Source organism: Ranitomeya variabilis, chromosome 1 (genome assembly GCF_051348905.1).
Source record: "Ranitomeya variabilis isolate aRanVar5 chromosome 1, aRanVar5.hap1, whole genome shotgun sequence".
In the NCBI taxonomy this organism is placed as follows: domain Eukaryota; kingdom Metazoa; phylum Chordata; class Amphibia; order Anura; family Dendrobatidae; genus Ranitomeya; species Ranitomeya variabilis.
The window spans coordinates 988,229,763-988,242,073 of NC_135232.1; the positions used below are offsets into that span (position 1 = coordinate 988,229,763).

General features: G+C 40.6%; 2 protein-coding genes across 4 annotated transcripts in view; both read right to left on the bottom strand.

Moving 5' to 3' along the window:
• NPY1R (neuropeptide Y receptor Y1) overlaps window positions 1-12,311 on the bottom strand; it is a 142,790-nt gene that overhangs the window by 60,917 nt on the left and 69,562 nt on the right. The window lies entirely within an intron of this gene.
• On the bottom strand, window positions 47-10,967 carry LOC143799810 (uncharacterized). Its single transcript, XM_077281164.1, has 3 exons — window positions 10,836-10,967; window positions 10,004-10,094; window positions 47-189 (listed from the first exon to the last, which is right to left on the bottom strand). Exons 1-3 carry the CDS (start codon window positions 10,965-10,967, stop codon window positions 47-49), a joined length of 366 nt encoding a protein of 121 aa, XP_077137279.1.

The following is a 12,311-nucleotide window of genomic DNA, read 5'->3' on the forward strand; positions in this document are numbered from 1 at the left end:
CTGTTTTTAAGCCTCATTCTGAGTCTCATAAATTTAAATCGAGATATTAACCATGGCTCAACATAGTGATCTGGCAGGTTACAAATGTGGTCACTTGGATCCAGAGCAGAACGGAACACTGCTGAAACTGGGAGAAGAAGATGACCTGTGCATATATTACTACCTTCATCAGACTTCCACAAATGATTCCTAAAAAGAGTCAAATGAAAAGAAAATTAGAAGAGGGAGGGTTTAAGTAAGTTTTTCATCTATGAACTCTATTTTGCTTTTTGCTATGAGGTCTGTAAATATTTATATATGTCCCAATACCTCTCCCTAGTAGTGATGAGAGAATGTACTCGGATAACGTCTTATCCAACACGTTAGGATGTTATCCAAGCATTTGGGAGTGCTAACAAAGAGGCAATCCCCACATTTGTTGAGGCTTTCTAACAGTCGCAACTCATGCAGCTATAGGGACTGGAACATAATATACGAGAATTGCAAGATAACACCCGAGCATGCTCGGATAAGACCTTATCTGAGCACGTTCACTCATCACTATCTAATCTAATCACTATCTAATCTTATAATTTTACTGCACTTTTCTTAAGGTACCTTCACACTAAACGACTTTGCAACGATAACGATAGCGATCCGTGACGTTGCAGCGTCCTGGATAGCGATATCGTTGTGTTTGACACGCAGCAGCGATCTGGATCCCACTGTGATATCGCTGGTCGTTGCTGAAAGTCCAGAACTTTATTTGGTCTTCAGATCGGCGTGTATCGTCGTGTTTGACAGCAAAAGCAACGATGCCAGCAATGTTTTACAATGGTAACCAGGGTAAATATCGGGTTACTAAGCGCAGGGCCGCGCTTAGTAACCCGATATTTACCCTGGTTACCATTGTAAAAGTTAAAAAAAACACTACATACTCACCCTCTGATGTCTGTCACGTCCCCCGGTGTCTGCGCTGCTGCTCAGAGCTTCCTGCACTGACTGTGTCAGTGCTGGCCGTAAAGCAGAGCACAGCGGTGATGTCACCGCTCTGTTTTAGGGCCGGCGCTTACACAGTGCAGGGAAGCGGACGCCGGGGGACGTGACAGACACGGCAATGTAAGTATGTAGTGTTTGGTTTTTTTTACATTTACACTGGTAACCAGGGTAAACATCGGGTTACTAAGCGCGGGCCTGCGCTTACTAACCCGATGTTTACCCTGGTTACCCGGGGACTTCGGCATCGTTGGTCGCTGGAGAGCTGTCTGTGTGACAGCTCTCCAGCGACCACACAGCGACGCTGCAGCGATTGGCATCGTTGTCGATATCGCTGCAGCATTGCTTAATGTGACGGTACCTTTAAACCAAGACTTTTGTTTATTATTTTACTGAAGAGGAAGACTCTACTGTGCTTTCCTGAAGCGTATCATGATGACATAGAGTGGCATGTAAATATTTGGGCACCCCTGGTCAAAATTACTGTTATTGTGAAGATGAAATGATTTCTAAAAGCCTAGAGTAAAAGATGACACATTTCCTTTGTATCTAAGGCAAAAAAGAAAAAAAAAAATAAAAATAAAAATAAAAATATATATATATATATATATATATATATATATATATATATATATATATATATATAAATTGTTAAATATAAATAAAATAATTAAAATAAATAAAATGGGAAGGTGCAAAAGTTTTGGCACACTTGGAGATTTGTGTGCTCAGATAACTTTAACCAAGGTTTTAGACCTTAATTAGCCTGTTAGGGTTGTGGCTTGTTCACTATCATCATTAGGAAAAGCCAGGTGATGCAAATTTTCCAGCTTTATAAAAACTAGCCTCCTTTAACCTTGTACCAAAAACAGAAGCCATGGGTTCTTCTAAGCAGCTGCCTAGCACTCTGAAAACAAAAATGGTGGAAGCATCGGCTATAAGAAGATAGCAAAGCATTTTCAAGTTTCCCTTTATTTAATTTGAAATGTAATTAAATGCTCTCAGTGGGAAAAAGAAGATAATCTTATAGTCATGATACCTTTTAATGGCTAATTAAAATAAAAAAAATTATGTTACAAAGCAATCTTTTGAAACTTCTTAGGTCGCTACATCAGGCTAGATATAACAAAGTATCTGAAGAAACATATTTAAAAAATATATGCACAAACAGATCAGAAAAAACAGAGGCATGATATAATAATGTTAGCCATCAAAAGGTATCATAACTACAAAATTATCTTGTTTTTAACACTGAGAGCATTCTTTTTTAACTGGCTAACATGGTACCAAACACTTTTTTCTTCTAACTAAACTTAATTAAGAAATGGCAGATAACAGGAATAGTGGAGGTCAGGATAAGGTCTGGAAGAAAAAGCTAAATTTCAGTGAGAGCAGCTCAATAGATTGCTGGAGCGACAACTCAGAACCACTGCATATCTGCAAAAGATCTCCAGAAAGATTTTGCCCTCTCTGTTATTGTGCATTGTTCTACTGTTCAGAGACACCTGCACAAATATGGCATTCATGGAAGAGTCATCAGAAGAAAACCTCTCCTGCATCCTCTGCATAAAATTTAGTGTCAGAAGTATGCAAAAGAACACTGTAGTGCAGCGCCAGCACACTGTGCAGTGATGAGACAGTGACCCCGCAAAGTTCAAAGCAAAATGTCTCTTTAATGTCCAACTAAAAAAACAGCACATGATACCCTCCGGATTGCAGCGGGGAAACATATCCTTACAGTTTGGATTACAGTCACTAAACACACCAGCCCACCTCTGACCTTTTGCCGTGTCTCTTTACTCACAGCATTGCACAGAACACAATATCCTCTGGATCGCAGCTGGGAACGATATCCTCCAGTTTTGCAGCCAATAAACACGCCAGTCCACCTCTGAGACCAGTTGCTGTGGGCGACTGCACCACTGTGTATGCTGTGGGCGCCAGGCCTCTCAGCTGCCTTGGCTGTTTGGCTCCGCTGGCCTGTGTTGCCTCACACAGGTGGAGCTTCTGTAGAGCCTTCTGCCCTGTACTCCTCCAAACACTAGACTGACACTGACTCTGAACTTGACACACCCAACCATATACTTCAGGGTTTTTAACTGGAAACTGTGGCCTTCAGCCACATGGAAAACTCAGCCAGGATTGAAACAGACTGCACGACTACCATCCTGCAGTCTGTTTCAAAACACAAAACCCCAGAGCAGGTTTTCCCTAAATCTGTCCTGGACACATAGCACAACCTCTACATGTGACATCGGCCACTGCCTCACAACATGTAAACAAGCCTGGTGCATTTTGGAAACAAGTCCTGTGGACCAATGAAGTTAAAATATAACTCTTTGGCCACAATGCTCAAAGGTATGTGTGGAGGAAAAAAGGCACAGAATTTCAGGAAAAGGACATATCACCAAACCGTAAGCATGGGGGTGGCTCAATCATGCTTTGAGATTGTGTTGCAGCCAATGACAAGGGGAACATTTTGTGGGTGGAAGGAAGAATGGATTCAATGAACTTTCAACAAATTCTTGATGCAAACATAACACCATCTGTGAAAAAGCTGAAGTTGAAAAGATGATGGCTTCTGCAATGATACTACACACGCAACAAAATCTACAGTAGACTACTTCAAAAGGCGCAAACTGAAGGTTTTACAATGACCCTTAAAGTATCCTGATCTGAACATCGTTGAAAATCTGTGGCTAGACCTCAAACTTTCAATGCATGCAAGATGACCCAGGAATTTCAAAGAACTGGAAGAATGTTCCAAAGAAGAATGGATGAAAATCCCTCAATCAAGAATAGAAAAACCCCTGGCTGGCTACAGAAAGTGTTTACAAGCTGTGATACTTGCAAAAAAAGGTGCTACTAGGTACTAACCATGCAAAGTGCCATAACTTTTGCATTCGCTCATTCAGCTTTTTGTAATTTTTAAAATGTGAAAGATGACAAATTGCTGAAACCTTTTTAGCACCTTTTGTGACTTTTTCTATAAAATGCTATTTTTTTGCTCTAAAACTTGCAAAAATGGTTAAAGCCAGATAAAAGACCATTTGTGACTCTTGCACAAAATTCACAAACCACATGCACCTTTTGATGAATTTATTGCAAACAAATATCAGCTAATGCTTCATGCTTAACCCCTTTCTGTCCTCAGACGGAATGGTACATCTGAGGACAGAACCCCCACTTTGATGTGGTCTCCAGCGGTGAGCCCACATCAAAGCTCGGACATGTCAGCTGTTTTGTACAGCTGACATGCGCCCGCAATAGCGGCAGGTGGAATCGCCTGACAAACTCTGACAGCAGCATTTAACTAGCGCTTCCGGCCATTGTGCAGGAAATGCGTGCATTGATGACCCCAGTCTCGTGATCGGTGGTCAGCGATGCATCTCCAAGACAACCAGAGGTCTCCTGAAGACCTCTATGGTTGTTGATGCCAGATTTCTGTGAGCGCCACCCTGTGGTCGGCGCTCATAACAATACTTTAATTCAGCTACATAGGAGAGATCTGAGCATCGCTCCTATGTAGCAGAGCCGATCAGGCTATGCCAGCTCTAGTCTCCCATGGAGGCTATTGAAGCCTGGCAAAAGTAACAAAAAATGTTTTAAAAAATATGAAAAAGTTGAAAAATATTAAAGTTCAAATCACCCCCGTTTCAAAAATAAAAACAATAAAAAAATTCAAACATACACATATTTGGTATCGGCGAGTTCAGAAACGCCCGATCTATCAATAAAAAGAAAGGATTAACCTGATCGCTAAATGGCGTAGCGAGAAAAAATTGAATATGCCAGAATTAAATTTTTTTGGTCGCCGTGACATTGCATTAAAATGCAATAATGGGCAATCAAAAGAACGTATCTTCACCAAAATGGTATCATTAAAAATGGCAGTTCGGCAGGCAAAAAATAAGCCTTCACCCGACCCCAGATCACGAAAAATGGAGACGCTACAGGTAACAGAAAATTGAAAAAAAATTTTTATCAAAGTTTGGAATTTTTTTCACCACTTAGATAAAACATAACCTAGACATGTCTATGGTGTCTATGAACTTGTAATGACCAGGAGAATCATAATGGCAGGTCACTTTTAGCATTTAGTGAACCTAGCAAAAAAGACAAACAAAAAACAAGTATAGGATTGCACTTTTTTGCAATTTCATCGCACTTGGAATTTTTTTCCCATTTTCTAGTACATGACATGTTTAAACTAATGTACAACCGCAAAAAATAAGCCCTCACATGGCCATATTGACGGAAAAATAAAAAAGTTATGGCTCTGGGAAGAAGGGGATCGAAAAATGAAAACGCAAAACCGACAAAAGCTGGGGTCATTAAGGGGTTAAAGAAGCACAAAGGATGAATTGGCCCTTATTCCTTTGTAATAAACATATACTGTACAAAGTTCACCACTGGCAGTTGTTGGGATTTTTCAAAGAAAAACAAAAGTGAATGCCCGGAAGCCACATTTCTACTTTTGATCTTGCCTGTATATGGCAATAGAAGGCTATTTATTCATATGCTGTCCACCTACAGCCATTCTGCCCTCTCAATAGTATGGGCTATTGGAAACATTCATTTTTAATCTTGACAGTTAAACTCCAAACATGATACCAGTGATAATCATCAATCAAATATATGGTAGTTGTTGCATCTCTTGTCTACACACAGGGATGATTGCTAGATGCAGTCATTTTGCTGAGAGTGCTTTAGAAACCATCACCCTTTACAGGCTCAAATTCACCATTGCATTTTGTGAATTTGAAGACAATGATCCAATGTGACCTTAGTTTACCTTGTCAGATTAGCAGTCCTTGTGAATGGTCAACGTTTTAATATCAAAGAATTGCCCCTTTGATCATCTGAACATTCATTTAGTTACTTGATTGCAATTTCATATCACAGAAGGAGGCAGAATCATTGGTGACATAGGTGTCCATTCTGATTTATGTCTGTATTTTTGGCCATGCAATTGACTGCTTAGACAATATTCCAACCATGAGAAAAAAATAGCGTTGTCTAATTTGACTGAATATAATAGGTTATAATTATAATGACTTAATGTAATCATTTTTGCGTTCCAAATTTACAATGGTTATTTTCACAGACAATATATAGAAGTATAACTTTTATTACATTGAATATTTAATGTATATTTTTATATATTTAGTGTAAGTGTAAAGTAAAGTATATTTGTATGCCAGGTTGGCAAAAAATCTCCAGCCATAATCACATAAGTCATCAAATTAATGTCATACATGTAAAAACTATTGCCAAAGTCAGATATTTAACAATACAAAATGAGTAGAAACATTCAAAAATCAAAGTATATAATAGTTTATTCTTATACTAGAAAGAAATTGAAAATGCGTTGCTGTCAATTATTGGTCAAGAAGACCTTCTACACAGTGTTTCTCAACTATTTCAAGCCAAGTACTCCTTAGTGACAAAACGTTTCACCTGTTTACCCAAAGGACAGATCCAGCACTGTGACATGGAATAGAAATGTTTTGCATCTTGCCCTACCTATTTGGTACATACTTCAAACCGTGACTTGTCATAGTGGCACATGCTATGCCCACTCAATATTACAGTAATACTATAAAGTGCCCTTTGAATATAATGGCTCTACCTGAATGTAACAATGCCACTGTGTGGCAGTATCATGATGGTGCAATGATGCCACATGGATTTAATAATGAATATAACAATATAACAACATGAAGATAACCTTCATGGTGCAACATGAATATAACAATGCCACTGTGTGGCATTTTTATTTTTGGCATGTGAAAACCTCAAAAAATACAATTAAAATATACAATAACCAGTTCCAGAGAATGTCTGAAAAGGCACAAAGCAATATCAGGGCTGATAAAATTTCTGGTAAGATAAAGAGGTGCCTGGTAGTTGGTAAAGGAAGGTCAAGGTCATGAAGGGTATGGAGATACAGGAAGGCCAGGAAGGTCAAGGTCATGAAGGGTATGGAGATACAGGAAGGCCAGCAAAGTACTTTACATGGTGGGTCAGTATGGGAACGTGTAAGAGAAATTAGGAATGCTGCAATTTTCACAAATCTGGTGGCAGAAAGCACATGACTACTAGTTGTAGCATGTATTAGTGATAGAGTGAGGCAACTGCTTTAGAGGTGATGAGGTTGAAATACAGTGCCAGTATTGTGGAGCACAGTGTTAGCATGAGGTGGAAGAGGAGACAACCTGGACATGATGTTGGTTGTCTCTTCTTCACATTAAAAGAGTAGACAATCAATATTATAGTCACCGTGGGGAAAGCTGCATGGTAGATAACACTGCCAGCTGGGTCAGCAGCTGCTGTAAGACACTACAGTACCATGACAGAAAAAGGGATTATGGGACTGGTTCCAAAGCTCTGATAGTTTTAACAACTGGCTCGGTGAAACTGGGTAATCAGCTGAATCCAACTCTTGGCTTGGCCCTAATCTTGGATTGTATTTTTCAACCTTGACAAATACTGTGTTAGACTACATCTTGTACCCCTTGAGCTATGATTAATGCAGATTTAGAAACTTTGCTCTTCACTAGTGTTGAGCGATACCTTCCGATATCCAGAAGTATCGGTATCGGTTTGGATCGGCCGATATTCAAATAATATCGGTTATCGCCGATACTGATACCCGATACCAATGCAAGTCAATGGGACAAAAATATCGGAATTAAAATAAACCCTTTCTTTCCTTGTAGGTTAATTCTACATGAAGGAAAACAACTAAGAATAATGTAGGATGTATTGGGGGAGGTGGAGGAGACATTAAAGGCATACAGAGACACAGAGACCGTGCAGCCGTGAACGGCGCTGCAAGGCCAAAAAAAGCTCCTCTATTTAATCCTATATAGTGTTTTTCCACAATCTAGCAGGATACGGAAGGAAAGCCACTAATAGGATAAATTTGAAAAAATGTGCAGCAGGCTGCACTAATTGAAATAAGGACAATGGAACAGTATGAGGCAGTGACGCACCCTGAGCTGACTACAACCAGCGGTGGCTGCAGACCAGACTACAGAGTGAGCTGCACTCACACAGAGACCTTGCAGACAGCCGTGAACAGCGCTGCAAGGCAAAAACAAGGTTCTCACACAGCGGTTACTAAATTAGCCTGGGTAAAGCACAATGAAGCAAATCGCTATCTCAAAACTGTCCCTCAGTCAGAACACAGTGTCCTGTCCCTAACTGAATTCACAGCAGAGTGCACCCAAAATGGCAGCGGCGACTTTTATAGTGCATCATGACTTCATTTCAGCAGCCAATCACAGCCATGCCAGTAGTTACATGCCTAACATGCAGAACAGGATATGCCCACACTTCTAATGATTCCTCGTTGGCTGAATTCTGTCTCTTTGAATTATGGGAACTTCCAATTCTGGTATCCGATATACTGAGAGTATCGGAACTCGGTATCGGAATTCCGATACCACGAATATCGGCCGATACCCAATACTTGCGGTATCGGAATGCTCAACCCTACTCAACACTATGATCACAGAGACAGATTAAACTGACTTGTAAAGAGTTTGCGATACCCAGGCCTTCACTCTTGACCTACACAAAAAATGTCTAGACTTCACTGGAGTGTTGTCTCCTGGTTCTAGCTCCTTCAGTTGTCACTGATAAGTTATTATTATTATTACATGTTGTTTATATAGCGCTATCGTATTGCACAATGCTTTACATACAATATCATTACTGTGTCCAATGGTGCTCACAATCTAAATTTTCTAGCTTTATAGTGTGGGAGGAAACACATGCAAACACTGGGAAAACATACAAACTCCTTGCAGATATTTTCCTTGGTGGAATTTGAACCCAAGGACCCCAGCACTGCAAAACAACAGTGCTAACCACTGAGCCACTCTGCTGTCCATAAGTTATAAGTTTTAGCTCTGTAGAAACAGGACTATAAACAAGAATTGAAGAATTTAATATAAAAGCCAGGCAGCAGTAAATGGTCACAATGAGGGCTGCCATCAGGGCATTACTGCCCTCACTAGCGTATGAGACCCAATGAGCAGAGGGGCCCGGACCTGGCTTCCCACTTTTTGTTTCTACTCACCTGATGCAAAGCTGGCTCACTGGAATTCCAGGTATCCGTGCAGCCACGTGCACTCATTCTGCATAGAGATCGTGCGGCAGTGCAGAGAGTTACTGGCTAGAGTGGAGCAGGGATGCGCAGTCATGTACACTGTGATAATTCTCACCCCCCAGCGCCTCCACTCAGCAGTAGAGCCAGGAGTTGATCCCTTCCCTCCAGTAGCATCACAGCAATCAGACGGTGGAACAACATAAAGGGGCGGAGCTAAATAAGGTCGAGTGAAGCCACATACAACCAGGGAGAAGGAGGCAGAATAATAGAAAAAAAGAGCTGGAGAGAGAAAAGATGGAAGAAGTGAGAAGACAGAGACAGAAAACGCAACAGAGAGGCAAGATACACTAGAGAGACAGGTCAGACGGCTATATATAAGACACTGGCTGCAATGGTGGGATTAAGGGGGCTCTTCCAAGATTAACAGAATTGCTTGTTAAAATAGCAGATGGTTGCCCAAACTGTCAAGAAGCGGCTCACCAAATTAGTTCCCTGGCTTGCAATTTTCAACTGTATGTGCATCCGAGGGTCCCCACCCTTGGTGGGGTGCACCTGAGCACTATCAAAAGACCTATGAGAGGGAGGAACTTTACCCTCAGTCACCGAATCCTGAACCAAGATGGAAAAAGATCTCATAGATTACAGGGATTTAGATAAGCAATTCTAAAAACAGTTATTCCCCCAAGACTTAACCTCACAAGTCTCCCATTTGATAGTAGGATTGTGTTTAAGCTACCAGGGCATACCCAACAACATTTTAGCTGTCAAGGAAGGTAGACCCATAAATGAAATAAATTGTGTGTAACACACCCACATTTATGCATACATTCTCAACCATAGAAGTATCATGAGTCTGGATAAGGGATACTATCAATTGCAGCTACTTGAATAGGATATACCCACACTCACCAGAAAATTCACTGTCAATGAGATCTAAGCTGGAATCTGAGTCAACAAATGCAGAGGTAACTGTGAATTCAAATTTAGAAGCCAAAGACACCTGTAAAAAACAACCCATAGTCTGTATGTGAGACAGTCTCAAACCTGCAGAAACATAATAGTTACATAATAGTGACTATTTTTCTTCCTTTTCCTTAGCCTTAAGAAACTATTGCATCTGAGACACTGAATCATCACATGACCCATTCCACCATGGTACAGACAGAAATGAGCAGGAGTGTCTAATTTTACTCCCTCCATGGAAGCTCTGCAGATTCCAGTCAGCTTTGATTCTTCAGTTTCAGTAAGAAGAAAGGGGGAAGTCACAAAAAAATCCTCAAATGCTTTCTTATCCCTAAGACGTCTGGCCAAACGTTCTGCCAATGACATGGTCCCAATGGGTAGGCACTATAAACCATCATATCTAATATCTGGCTGGAAAGACCTAGACAAAATTGATTGCAGAGAGCTGGATCATTTCAGGAGGTGTCCACAGCCCAACATCTGTACTGAGAACTGTATTCCTCCACACTACATTTTCCCTGAACCAACCCACGGACCATTAATACAGCAACCACCACTTTATTGGGGTCATCATAAATGAGCCCCAGAGCAGAGAAGAAAGTGTCTACAGAGGAAAAAAACAGAAGAATCCTCATGCAGAGAAAATTCCCAAGCCTCCATTTTGCAAGGACAGAACATTTCTGGATGACACAGGATGGAGATAAAAAAATAATTTACATAAAGAAGGAAAAATAGAAAATAAACTGCAGTCCCCATTTATACAATCTGGAAAATTTACCCGAGGTTCAGAGTGCAGTTTTAGATTTAGCAGAACCTGCGCAGCAGCGGTTATCACATGCTGTTGTTGCTGCTTGATGTCAACCACCTCCGAAGTCAAGGTCAGCGACTGCATGGTCAGGGAGTCAAACATGTTTATGATGGCCTTTCAGTACACAAGGAATTAAGTGAACGGGTGATGTCACAATGTGCCCATCTGAAGTAAGGGAGAGGGACAGTGCAACTTTCCCTGGAGATGGGACTCTGACTATCCCTGTCACATGAGTACTCTTGAAAGTAGAGAGTTTTATGAAAATTGCCTAAGGGCTCATACCCATCAGCATGTATAAAATCAGTCCGATGTTATTGCTGAAAAGTTGCACGAATGTTATGCAAATAGCATGCAATTTTCATGTGAGTACAAAGTGATTTTGTTCATCTAGCCTTCATCTGACAGCTGAATGACATGCGTATGCGATCTATATGCAATGCGATTTTAACATTAACTTTCACATAGAGTAATTCTCTATGTAATTTAAAGATAGTTTTCAAAGTAAATATTCTTCAATACATAGATAGAAATATGTGCGTGACATATATAATTAGTACAGTGTGTGTACAGCTTACTGTACATGTATGTCATAAATAAATAAATTACAGAAAAAATTGTGTGGATCCCATATAATTTTGTTAACCAGCTGAAGGAAAGTGGACAGCTGGGGGTTGATGCTTCAAGCCTGGGAAGCGGGTAATACACATGCACCTTCCTAGATCATTAATATCAGCTCACAGCTGTATACTTAACCTTTACTTGTTATAAAAATGGGGGACCAAAAAATTACATGAGACCCCCCCATGATTAATAACCAACAAAGGCTAGGCAGACAGCTTTAGGGTTGATATTAATAGGCTAGGAAAGGGCCATGGATAATGTCCCACTCCGAGATTAAAACATCAGCATAAGATGCACCAATTCTGAAGCTTAGCCTTCACTCTTTCCTCGTGCCCTGGTGCAGTGGCAAGAGGGCTAATAGTATTGGGGTTGATTTCAGCTTTGTATTGGCAGCTGACATCAAGCCCAGGGGTTAATAATGGAGAAGCGTCTATAAGATATCCCCATTACTAATCGCACAGCCATATTGTAAATAAAAAACATCCCAAATAAAGTCCTTTATTTGAAATAAAACTAAAAGAAGTAGTTATTGCTCAGCACTGTTTTTCGTCTTGGATCTCTGCCATGAAGGTCATTTTTTCCAGTCTCTTTCTTAAGGTAGAGTCATGAACACTGACCTCAACTGAGGCAAGTGAGGCCTGCAGTTCTTTGAATGCTGTTTGGTCTTTTGTGGCTTCTTGGATGAGTCGTTGTTGCACTCTTATGGCAATTTTGGTCAGCTGGTCACTCCTGGGAAGGTTCACCACTAGGGTTGAGCGAAACGGGTCGGCCATTTTCAGAAGTTGCCGACTTTTGGCAAAGTCGGGTTTAATGAAACCCGACCCA

Excerpts from the sequence above, each read along its gene's own strand:
- LOC143799810 (XM_077281164.1), bottom strand. The coding sequence starts at position 10,967 with ATGTTTGACTCCCTGACCATGCAGTCGCTGACCTTGACTTCGGAGGTG. Across the intron at positions 10,095-10,835 it reads AACTGCACTCTGAACCTCGG|GTGTCTTTGGCTTCTAAATT; the intron begins GTAAATTTTCCA and ends TGTTTTTTACAG. Across the intron at positions 190-10,003 it reads CATTGACAGTGAATTTTCTG|GAATCATTTGTGGAAGTCTG; the intron begins GTGAGTGTGGGT and ends GACTCTTTTTAG.